This window comes from Prorops nasuta, unplaced genomic scaffold (assembly GCF_024137725.1).
Source record: "Prorops nasuta isolate Cenicafe-Biocafe unplaced genomic scaffold, Cenicafe_Pnas_1.2 PNAS00003, whole genome shotgun sequence".
Taxonomy (NCBI): Eukaryota; Metazoa; Arthropoda; class Insecta; order Hymenoptera; family Bethylidae; genus Prorops; species Prorops nasuta.
In genome coordinates, this window is record NW_027116800.1 from 4,402,800 (window position 1) to 4,415,561 (window position 12,762).

Genomic DNA, 12,762 nt, shown 5'->3' on the forward strand with positions numbered 1-12,762 from the left:
TTTGGTCTTTGAAAATCTTATTTTTGATTCTCTCTTGAATTTTTAATACTTAGTTGCAGAAAAAATGAATCTTCTTCTAACCTTCAAAGTCTATTGTTACGTCAAGGAATGCCATGAGCTAATCAACTATAGAAAAACCGGAATTCAAATATATATTTTCAATTTTTTAAGTTAAGTGTTGGATTTAGAGTTTGAGAGGATTAATCATATAATTTTTATACCCCCCCCCCCCCCTCCTTTTTTTTCTACATGCATAGAAAAAAAATTCTGATTAAAATAAGAATAAAAAGGCGTGGATTAACAATAGCCAATTATATTATTGACACGGTATAGTTTCTTAGAAAATACAGTACAGATATATTTTCATACGTCATAAAATACATGCCTTTGACGTCATTGTACAAATATATAACTTTGTATATATACACGTAGCATTATCAAGGCACGCACAAGCATGTCAAAGTAGATTATCTCCTAAGCACTCATTTACCATCTAACTACATCACTAAAATTGGTCCAGAATAAACTTAAAGTATTCAGGAAACATACTTGCCTTTTTTATAAAAAAAAAAAGAAGAAATAAGCACTATCGCAATTGATATACGATTCAGCGTGGCGCAAATTACAGACGTTGTTAAAATATATAATCTACGTCAAAATGAGTATTTATCGAAAAGGTTTTGCAACATAAAATTATGCGTACTCTTTTAGCGATGACTCCCTCGTAGCTTCGTTTGAGAAATGTTGTTATTAAAATTCAACTATACGTCGCTACGTCAAAGTTACGAGGAATTCGTTGATGCGACTAAAAATATACTCATATATTTACAGGATGTTTGAGCAATAAATGACGAATACCTGACTCGGTGCTATTTAATAAAAATGTAATCGAGAAAGTGCTAGGCAAGAAATAAAACGTAACAGTGGATCGATACACGTAAGGCACTAATGAAGACACTCTGGAACATACATTTTATACTCGTCAATAAGAAACTATCGAATGAGCATAGAGAATCTAGAGTTATCTGAATAATCGTTTCAATAATATATATCTTACATTAAATCGCACACGCGCGCTTCATACATAAATATCGATTTTTATTTCGTTGGTACTCGGACGATGGTACACTAATCCTACGAAAAGCCGTTCACCAAGATAGGAACCGAGGTTTTCTTAACGAATTGAAATAAAACCTCGCGCAGATCAATCTTCGCTTTCACTCGAACGGCGCGTTTCGTTCCTTCAATAATAACACAGAGTCCATGTTTTTTTTTTTTTTTTTTTACCTCGACCACAGTTCCCCGTTTCTTCCAAGCCGACCCGTAAACGCAAACCAGGTCGCATTAATTTTAATAAGTGTGAATCCAGCGCACATACATACCTACACGTGCAGAGTTATGGCAATGATTCGGAGGCGAGTCTCCTCTTGAAATTCTTACTTATCATAGTTATACATATATATTTCTATATATATATATATGTATCATAAATATTCTAAGAAGATGAAGGATTCACGAATTACCAAAATTAACAGTGAAAAAGTCGCGGGGTTAGAGGACCCGAGAGCCTAGAAGAGGACAATCCGCGTATAGATTTGTCATTCGTCGTTTCACCAGAGTTTATTGTTGACACACTTCCGGTTGTGAATTTCGTGGCGGCAGCTTTGAGTATCCTCGTCGAAGGCGGTTCCTTTCTCGCAGACGAATCGAAAGTCGAGAACCTGCCTCGGGGTAAACCCAGGGGAGCAATAGTGAAACAGCCGGCAATCCCTCGAATCGCCATAAAAACGATACATTTCTTTCTCCAGACAATTGAAGCCCAACTGCTTCCGGTTGGTCGAGTATTTCCGGTCTACTATCTTCACGGTCGTCGATTCTACGTTCGTCAGAGTAGTCGGATCCTCCAGCGTACTCAGCGTCGTCAGGAGCTTCGTTATTGGCGAAGAAGTCGAGGCAATATCCGCAGAATATTCTTCGCCCAATTTTCCTCTTAAATCTTCCTCAGCAGTCTCGACTTTGCTTGAAAATTTCTCAGTCGTTTCCTCCGCCATTTCAAACGCACTCGAAGAATCTCTCCGACTTTCCGTCCCTCCATGCTCCTCGGTCCTTGCCACTTCCGGTGGCTCCTCCTTCGTTTCTTCGCTCACTTCCGGTAATTCCGTCTCTTCCGTTGAATCTTCCGGCGATTCTGTGGATGTTCCACTTGTGTCTGGCGAACCGGACGTGAATACTGTTGGAGTACTAGTAGTTTCTAAAATTGTATGATCTGCAGGCATATTTGTCGTGGAAGAAACGAACGTGCTTTGGTCACTCAAACTTCCGGTCGGTGTTGAAATAATGTCCTGCTGCTTTATACTTGACTCGGGATAGTTTCTTAATAATGCTTGACTCTTTCGAATAGAAGAATCACCGGTACTGTCGTCGGGAAGGTTTTTTGCATCCAACTTGCTCTCCAGTTTATTTTCATCGCTCGTTCCTATCTCTGTGGCTTTAACTGACTCCACTGTGGTCAGCTCGAGTTCGTCGACTGCTGTTGTTGATACAGTCGTCGTCTTTCGCGCGATTAATGGTCTTTTGCGAATTACAGGCTTCGGTGCCAACTCGTTGTAACTTTTTGGTGGCTTGGCTGGTTTTGGATGTAACAAACTCAATCTCGGTTTAATGAGAACTGGAACTGGTGTAGTTGCTGGAGGTATAAATACATATGTTTTTCTTATCGAGTGAGGCTTAAATAATTTTTGTCGAGTGGTAGTAGGCATTACAGTAGTAGTAGTAGTGGTGGTTGTAGTACTCGTGGAAGTCGTAGTTGTGCTAGTGGATGATGAAGACAGTTGCTTGTCGGAATGACTTATGTCACCCTTTAACATTATTTCAGGTTCCTCCAGTTTATCTTCTTCCTCATTTCTAAGCACTTCATGGTCCGAAAAATCATTGTGCTTTCGTTTATTATCCTTCTGTTTATAACCGGACTCATCCTTCCTTCTCTTTTTCTTCTGTAAGTCACCGGAATTTGTAGAGGATTCAGACTGTTTGTAACTATCCGGCTCGTAATTGTCATCGACGTATTCCTCGCTATAATCTGCTCCGGAATCATACGTGTCTTTCATTTCCTCGGAATAATCTTTCCTCTCCGTTCTTGGAATTTCATCGGTAAATTTCAGAACGCCCTCTGTACTGTCTTCTTCTGGTATCGAGATGGAATCAATCTCTTCAGTTGAGTCGGAAACTTCCCTGGAAGTCTCACTCTCTTCGCTAACTTCAGCTGAAACTGTAGTGTCTTCCCGATCAATGACTTCTCTTTCCGTGGTTGGTTCTTGAGTATCCTCAGTGTCTTCGGCATCATGATACTCTTCGGACGGTTCACTCGAATCTTCGTTACTGGTCGTAGCATATTCTTCGCTTTCCGTTACCTCCTCGCTCAACAATCCAGAATCCAAACCTTCAATTTGTGGTTTGCTATCTTTACGAGGTTTGTCATTATGAGGTTTCTCACTCGACAAATCTTCAGATTCTGTTTCTGCGTCCCTGCCCAATGACGTTTCTTCTATAGATTCCACAGAGCCAAAATCTTCGACTTTCTCTTCTCTCTCTGTAGACTCTTCTTCTCCTGAAACAGTGGTAGATTCATTGGATTGGTCAAGTTCGACCGTTTCTAAAAATTCGACATCTTCTTTAATTGCAGTTTGGACGTCGATTGTTGATTCATTGTTGACCGTTTCATACTGCTGCTTTTCATCCTCATAAAGAGTAATCGAGTGTTCAAACTCACTCACGTCGGTTTCTGCATGTTTCTGCGGCTCTTTCACGTTCTTTTCATTGGACTGAAAGATTACACTCCCACCAGTATCTTTCTTATATCCCAATTGGTCCAAGCCTTCGAGTACTTTCTTTTCTCTTTCGACATCTAAGATGTTAGTTTTATTTTCAAACATATCAATTGTATCATTATCTTCGTTATTTTTCGTGTCCTCCTTACGCTCCTCGTCATTATTTGTCTCAAAAACTCTCTTCCTGGGCGTTTTTCTTCTCGCTCCCTTACGCCTTCGCAGTGGCCTCAGTTCCCTGTCAGATTCAAAGGGTTCATTGACCCTTACCCTGTCAAGTCTTTTTCCAATACCAACTTCTTCGGTCCTTCCAACGTTAGGAATCACGTCTCCTTGAATTTCGGATACATCGGTCAATCGTTTTGAACTTTCTCCTTCGTGGGACTCGCTAAACGCATCGTCGGACAAATTCACATCGGACTTTCTCACACCGTCAGGTTTCTTCGTTTTCGAGTGAATTCTCCTTCCCATTCTCCCTCGTCGTTCCCCGATTTCTCGATCCCTATCCAATCCCAAGTGTTTCGTAGCTAACGCTCCTAAATCCGATATGGATTTTGCAATAGCGATTTTCGCATTTTCCACCGGGACTTGTTCGGAAACTTCAGGATCCTTCGCGTTAACCTTAGAGACTCGTTCCTCACCGAGAAAAAACTTGACCTTGGTCTCGTTTTTGACGCCATCGGTATTGGTACCGGAATTGGTGTCAGTGGACTCTAAAATAATTTGGTCGGAGGGACTCCTCCTCGATCGCTTTCGATTTTCAAGGTCGAGCTCTGGAATTCTAGATCTTCTTCTTCTGGATCTCTTTCCTGGTCTGCTGGTGCTCTTGATGATCCTCAGGTTGCTGCGAATTTTTGGGACGTCCCTGTAAAAAGGGTCGAAGGACTCATCGCCTTCTTTGTAGTCGTCGTAGCTGGCTGGTATCGTAGGTAGAGGAAGCGTGACAAGCTGCGTCGTGTTCAAAGGTCTACCGGACTCGTCGCTGACACTTGCCTTCGCCGTTACTATCACTCTCGATTGCGAAGGCAACAGTGGTGATGGATTCTGCACGATTCTCTGGATATCAGGCGGCGACAGGTTTATGGTGATCTGGTGGGGCTTCAACTGCGGTATCGACACAGGTGGCGGTACGTGAATATGATGAGTCACTTGAGTACTCGAAGTCGTAGTCGACGATGACGATGAAGACGAGGAAGATGCTGACGAGGGCTTTGACAAAATTCTACAAAATAAAATCTTTGTTTTATTCTCCCTTTCTATTTTCAAAACTTATATGTACTACACGATTCATATATATATATATATATATATATATATATAGACGGCTACCTTTGAGAAGATTCGCTGTTTTTCGCGTGAACTCCCCTCGACGTGTCCTGCTGCATGGGGACTGGTGAAATCGTCAACTTTGACAGCTGAAAGTAGTGTTGGATTTTAAAACTGTACAAATAATATACTGCATGTATAAATAAAATAGATATTGCTTCGAATATGTACAATAAAATATTTTACCAAATCTTAACAAATATTGTTTAAATCAAGCAAATTTAATTAGGCACAAAAAAATATTTGTACAGACTAATAATTTGAAAGATTTTATTACGAATATTCAAAGAAAAGTTTACTCGAATCAAATAATGATTAGTGTGCCTATATATTTACCGCGTATAGAAACAGGAGAATTAACATGAAATACCTTGCCCTGATTCGTAGACTGAACAGGTTCCAGTCGTCTCAAGTTTTCTTCATGATCCTCCTCCCCCTCCTCGTCACGATAATCGGAAGTATCGCGAGGATTGTTGCTATGTACAAATTGCTCGGTGGTGCTGGCGATTCCGTGATTGTGAAAGATCGGGTTGATCAAGTTTGGACTATTGGCGTTGCTATTGAGCAAGGTCTGGATCGTGGAGGAAGAGTGGTACAGGGGGGACACTGTGGACGGTTCGTTATGGATGATTTGGGGCTGTGAGGTAGAACTGAAACGAACCTGGTGGACTTGGGGGGTTTGGATGGTGGTCGAGCTAACTCCTTGGCTGCTGAACAGCTGATAAGAGGTAGCTTGGTTGTTATTTCTATCTCCATTGTGGAATATGTATTGATGATGATATCCACCATTCTTATCATCGTACAGAGACTTTGACTGACTCGTGTGCACCTGTGGAAAGGGAGGTTGAGGCTGATAGTGCTGTGGATAGCCCGTTGGGTGCTGGTAGGATCCACCGGAGGATACGGTCGAATGTTTACTTGGACGAGAAGTTGTGCTGGGAGCTGCGGTCGTCGTCGTCGTTGGCCTCACCGAGGTCGTTCGCTGCTGATTGTCGTCCAAAGACTCTGAAAATTCCTCGTCCTCCTCGATACCTTCGTGCAAGCTATAAAACAAAGAACCTCCTTTACCATATATCTTTACTATATACGTATATATATATATATTCCTATAAAGAATCACTCTATTCCGCAATAACCCATTTGGTGTCTCATTTTCTCCCCTTATCAATTATTAAAGAAAAGAAAAACAAAGTATCAGCGTGTTTATTTCCAAGCAAGTAACCGTAGGAAAATGTTGGAGGGCAAAGAAAAAATTGGTGGTTTTCGAAGGAATAAAAGGGGGATTAAATGGAGAGTGGTAAGCACATACGTTGACACGATATAATGTATCGTGATACGTGTATGCAGGATATCGTAAGTATATAGTGGGGTAAAACTAGCAGGTATGTCGAACGAAAGGTATTCGGCTCGGTGTGTCTTGGGTCCTTACGAAACCTGGGGTGAACGTCCAGGGCTGCGAGACAAGCCTGTAAACACCGTGCAACTGGCACTCGACCAATCAGCGCGCGACGATTATTCCAGCTGAAAGCCAGTTCCTGCTTGTGTACCGCAATCGGCAAAGCCAACCAGACCACACCGTTGACCGAGCAGCTAGGAATTCTTTTCGGAGATCTCTGCCACCGTCTAGTCTAGACTCTCGAGCGAGCCTCGCTCGGTACGCATGCACGGGACACTCGCGATCAGCGCGCTATTCACAAACTCAACCACCGATTCTCACCGCACGCAGCTATATATGTATATCTATACTCAATGGCGCGTAGAAAGAGTTAAAAACGAGCGTCAAATTCGTCCCTTTTAAAGATCCTTCCTCCTACTCTATATATGCCATTCCAGCTCTCTCACGTTTTTCCCACATGAAAAGCTCTTATATTTACCTGAGAGTCACCGCGTTATTTCCATAAAGCTCGAGGTTCAAATTGTAGAAGCGTTCGCTCTTGCTGCAGTCGACCTCGTCGACCCTCTCGCAGACCCTCGTCTCCTGATCGAACACCGTTCCATTCAAGCACAGGAATTTGATGTCCATTATCTCGTCTGAAACGTATAGAGAGCATAGCAATGAAACAGCATAATTCACCAATCAAATTGGAAGATCACTTGTGATATAGAAATTCGATTAAAGTTGAGAAATCTTTTAGGTAATTTTCATAGGGAGTTTTTTTACAATTTCGTTCTTATTGATACGTAATATTGTCTCCCATTAAAACGATAGGTTTTTTTGTTGAACAGATAGCGCGTAAAGCCCGCAAGGCTGACCAACTTTATTATATATATAAAAGAGATTATGCAAGACGCTTTAGAAAATGCCACAGGTTCCCTTGAATCGTGCAGGACTGGCGGAATATTGGGAGTTCCATGCCGGCCACGATAACGATCAGCAGTTGTGATGTCTGTTTAATTTCAGCTAAGGTTCATTAAGGATGGAGGAACGAAAGGTTTGAACGGATACCGGCAGGCGCCAATCCAACCGAACATCGTAATCGATCGAGAGATCGTTCGAACGGAGAATGTCACGGTCGTTCAGGTACGTTTACTGACCTAAACCACGATACCTTCCTTCGATTCGTCCCGAGAACCTCATTCCTCTACTGTATATACGTCAATATTTTCTTATCACTCTTTGTGGGTACCACTTTTACTTGAAATCAACCCTGTACGCGGAAAACTCTTGGCGTTCCAATTTTCCGCCAACTTTAAATAACATTTTTTTTTTAACTTGTGAAACGCGTGTATTTTATAATTATGATTTTCTTTAAACTCAATATAGAATAAACAGAAATTTCAGTATCATTAGTCTATGTCGAAGAATTAATTTCTCTTGTGATAAATATTTTTTTGCATTATTTATTTTTTAGCAATTTTGGAGGATCGTCGTTTCTTACCTTTCTGACCGATGGTGCACACGTGAAACATTTGACAGCCGGCCTCGACGTCCGCGTAGTAACCACCTATCACCTTTCCTTGACACGAGAAATTCGTTTCCGGCAGGTTGTCGAAGTCCAAATACTGACGGACAAAGTATAACGATTAATTATTGCTGCACGGCAGTTTTCTTAATTATTGACTCAGTTACGTTACAGCGTGTAACGACAAGTTAAAAAGATTTTTTGCTTACGCCAGGTTCCCCCGCGCTGCATAACCAGAAGCCATGCTGGAAATCGAAGATTGACAGGAAAACTGGAACAAAAAGGAAAAAATGGGTCGTTAAAAATTATTTAACAAAAAAAGTGTGAGAGAGAGAGAGAGAGAGAGAGAGAGAGAGAGAGACATTGAATGTTGAATGATGAAAGGAATGACGAGCAAACAAACGGAATTGGAGAATCTAGGACTTTCGAGAGGTAACGGCAAATGCTACTTCACTGTCTAGTTTTGCACTGCGCGATAATTTACGAAAGTAATTTATTTCCTTGCGCAATAATGTTACCGGGGGTCCACAGGACCTCGTTGCATCGCTTGCAACTGTAATTATGCAAAACTATCGTCACGCACTGGCGACGTGCCAATGGACGAGAAACAAACTCAGAATCAACTTGTACAGTAACCTTGCCAAAATAATATTATACATATTTCATCAAAAGTATATAACCCTTAAAATCGAAAGTTTTATCTTTATAATTGAGTATATAAAATATATGAATAAATTTAGCTAAATATATCGTGACAAACGATCTTATGATTTAATATATATATATTTATATAAAGAATACATGAATGAGATTATTTTCACTGGGCATGGAAGAATGTTACAAAATATCACAATCTTAATTGAAGAATTAGATAAGAATAACACGAGTCAAATGTCATAATGCGGTAACACCGTTACAGCTTTCACCAAACTTATCTAATGCGACAAAGATTGGATATTGATCATTGAAATTATGATTATTTGTATTAAAAATTGAGTCGAGTGTGAATGTTCGAACGTTCCTCTATTATTAAAAGTTGCCCACTAGTTCAGCGCTATATATGATTATATTCAAGACTGAAGCGTTTGATCTTGAGAATATATTAGAGATTTAAAGGTTTAACCGAGTACAAACAACTAGTGTTTAACGAAATAATAAACATTGTTGCTAGTTCTGCAATAATTTTCAAACGTTAAAAAGCGTGGAAGATAAATTTCAAGTAGTCGGCATCTGTATCCGTATTTATCTTGGGGCATAAATTGATTTATCAAGCACACATCTAACAGATAAGAGACGTGTACTGCAATCCTGTACTGTAATAATAATTTATTAACTCGGTGTTTTCCTTTTATTATTAAGATGAAAATCTCGCGCGTGTTTGTCGTTTATTTTCCAGTACTGGAGAAACGAAAGAGAGAAAATTCCTGTGGTATTAATAAAAATGCGTTTGAATAAAGAATTGCATAAAGTAATAATTTATAAATGATAGTTGGTCGAGGGATAATAGTGGTAATAGCCTAGGCGACCTGTATATATGCTATATAGACCCACCTGCGAATTGTGACCAAGCGCAGAAGAGAATTGGTAAATATGGGAGGGAGAGAGAAGGTCTACAATGAATGCCGACAATATATCGAGGTAGGTCCGCTCTGTTCTCCAGGAGAACGACTCGAGGTTACCAGGACTTACCAGCTTGAGCACAATTCTTAATTCGAGCCAGCAGGACGACAAAACCTTTCACCAGATCCGCTTTATGCAACTATGCTTACTTGCATGTATTAATATCATTTGCCTTTTTAATCGCACCACTTATATCTCATATTAATTACCCAAATCTAATTTTAAACTTCACACTCGATACTTCAGCTTTAATCATAACTAATAACAAGTACATGCACCATAGCATTGTATATCTGCTTAATTAATACTTGTACCACAAACAATTTTAGAGAGTTACCATTGCTGGCCACGCTATGTACATTGTTTTGTAATTTGCTCATAATTACTCTTACGAATTGTCATCAATCATAATTTAAGTGGTTGCTGTGTGTGTGTGTGTGTGAACGCTGGCTACTGATTTCCAGGTTTGCAAACAATTACCACATACAGTATGTGTTCGATTATTTTTCATGTAAATTCCTATATATATATATATATATATATATACCTGCACTTATTTGACGACGGGCATTGCACAAATTTCAAAATTGCACTTGATTTATTGCATTAGAAGCGTGATTTATTCGTCGATGAAACGCTGGCATAAATTGATATGAAATATATATATATATATATAATAATAGCAATGACAACCTGTCAAGAATCGATCGATCGACTAATACAGTTTGAGAGGTTGGACTAGAGAGAATTGGCATGGAGAGCTCGGCAAGCCAATTATTATATAGTCAATATAACTGTATATAGCCAATTATTTCAAAAATCGCTTTCCTTCTTCTTTCTTCAGGAGTGACCTTTCACTGGCATGAATCTATTTGGGGACGTCACGTGATAATAGCTTCCATCAGTTTCTCTACGGACAACATCGTTAATAACTTTGTACCCGACTTTCTCAAGACGAAAGAATATTCCAGCCTACTGATTTCCCCCCATTCAACCAAACTACGATATTAGAATACCTATTTTGCAATTTTCACGGAACACTAGTCCCCTTGGTAAAGTCGTATGACTGAACGATAACTCTTCGTGGAATTTGATACACTATACAATTGAAGAATCGCGTCATTGGCAAAGATCATCCCAGCTTTGTGCAATATGCTATTCAATTTATATCTGCATGGAACGCGAACGGGATGAATCGAGCTGAGAGAAGTGGAAAAGCAAAAAATTATGTGGAAAAAAATTCAACTGTCCTGAAAGCTTATTCGATGTTAATTCTATACTCGTTGCATTTTTCAATGGTTCGCTTCGTTAGCATATATTGCTAAATCTTAATCTACCCCTTTCGCCCTTCATTCGCGCACAGATACATTGATTCGATCTTGTCGTCGAGCGACTATTGAATTTTAGATCGATTATTGCAAGGAAAAATGATAATCGTATCCTTGTTATAAAAATTTTTATCCAAGAAATCCTTCTGCGCGTTATTGAAATTTTTGTAAATTTATATAGAGGATGAGGAAAGAATTAATCGGTGCCCCTTTATTGCACGATGAATCGATTTTAATTTCGCTCCTTTGATTTCAATAGCGACGTATAGGTTCGGGAGGAGATTATTGCATGGTAAATGGCGATGGAGTAAAACGTTCTTCAGACATCATTATCGTTGAGCCAGGGAACAGGTGCCAATAGTATAATATCACGCGCTCACGTTTCGCTCGGAGCGCCGACGCTCTTTGAACCAATGCTAATGCTTAACCAATTTACCGTTTGTATATAATTTACGAAATATCAATTGACACATTGGCACGTATCCTTCGTGTAAAACACGATCTGCGTGAATAAGCAACGCGAACTCTCGGAGAAAATGGAAGGGAAAGGAAGGAGAAATGGAAAGCGCCAGCAGGATTCCACGCTAGAAACCGAAAATTCATCAATAATTCCTCCAGCATATAGCCTACTGCTAGTCTCTCGATCACCACTTTGGAATCTTCTGCTTTACTTGTTTCCTGCATTCTGTCGAGTCAAACCTCACGATCGTTCTGCAGGTCGAAACGTTTCGATATGCTGGGCCCTCTATAATAGATACTTAATATAAGATTAAACGTATTATTTCATTTTAATATATATTCTTTAAGTAAAAAAAAAATATTTTTCTATTATCCTAATAGTTTCATTATTTTATTCGAGTAAAATTTAATGGAATCATTTGAAGGTGCTTTCAAGCAACATATTTTCTCTTATACACTATATAGTGTAGGTTTTAATTTAGGAGCAATTAAATTTATTATATTTCTTCGAATTACACAACAAGATGACACGTACTTCTCGCATCTTCGAGGCTTCGTCACGACTGAACTCGACCTAGACGACATTCACACACACTCTTCTGCTTTCACTCATTATATACGTGCAATAACAAATCACACATCTCGCATTCAAACTATACACGTTAGGCAGTTCGTCAAAATTGAAAATCCTACAATAGTCTCAACGAAATACAAAAAAACATTTCCTTTGTCAATCACGATAATATATTTATGCACATTCGATATATAAACGTATAAAAATGAATAAAATATTAGATTGGTACGGAGAAATTTGTGAGGGTTTATTAGGAAGGTATACTGGATTGATATTTAAGTAAAAAGTGACTAGAGGAGTGTGGAAGGTGGTTGAAAGAATCAAATGTTAAAAATGAATATTCATGAGCTGGAAGATAGTCGCCATGGAGTAAAATCTTGATGAAACCGGTTGGGGTAGTGGAATATTGAGTTTTTCTTAGGTTACGAGTTACATGAAGCTGTATAGCCGGAATAATTTCGTATTAATAAAGAAGTTATAAGTTTCACCATGAAAGGACCTGCGGCTCGGTGTTGGATTAACAAGATTGGCCAGGAACGAACGAGTGACGCTTTTGATTGGCCGATCTACATACACCTGACGACCTCGGCCTACAACTGGTCATACGATCGGCAAGCTATCACCGAACATCTGGATCGATCGCGCATATATTACGACATTTCTCCGGCACTTGTCAGGATCCAAAGGACATATAAGTGCAAACTCGCCGAGATCCAGATCGATTCGAC

The 12,762-nt window shown here is 39.6% G+C and overlaps 1 protein-coding gene across 1 annotated transcript in view; it reads right to left on the reverse strand.

The window, feature by feature from the left end:
• Positions 1 to 316: 316 nt before the first annotated feature.
• The window catches only part of LOC136785069 (enolase-phosphatase E1-like), a 70,809-nt gene continuing 58,363 nt past the window's right edge, over positions 317 to 12,762 (reverse strand). Inside the window, exons 3-8 of the mRNA XM_066746089.1 lie at positions 8,263 to 8,324; positions 8,030 to 8,153; positions 7,025 to 7,181; positions 5,521 to 6,193; positions 5,154 to 5,239; positions 317 to 5,046 (exon numbers count right to left, since the gene is read on the reverse strand). Of these exons, the coding sequence (XP_066602186.1) occupies positions 1,611 to 5,046; positions 5,154 to 5,239; positions 5,521 to 6,193; positions 7,025 to 7,181; positions 8,030 to 8,153; positions 8,263 to 8,324 (4,538 nt within the window). The 3' untranslated portion in view covers positions 317 to 1,610. The remainder of the gene's footprint in view (positions 5,047 to 5,153; positions 5,240 to 5,520; positions 6,194 to 7,024; positions 7,182 to 8,029; positions 8,154 to 8,262; positions 8,325 to 12,762) is intronic.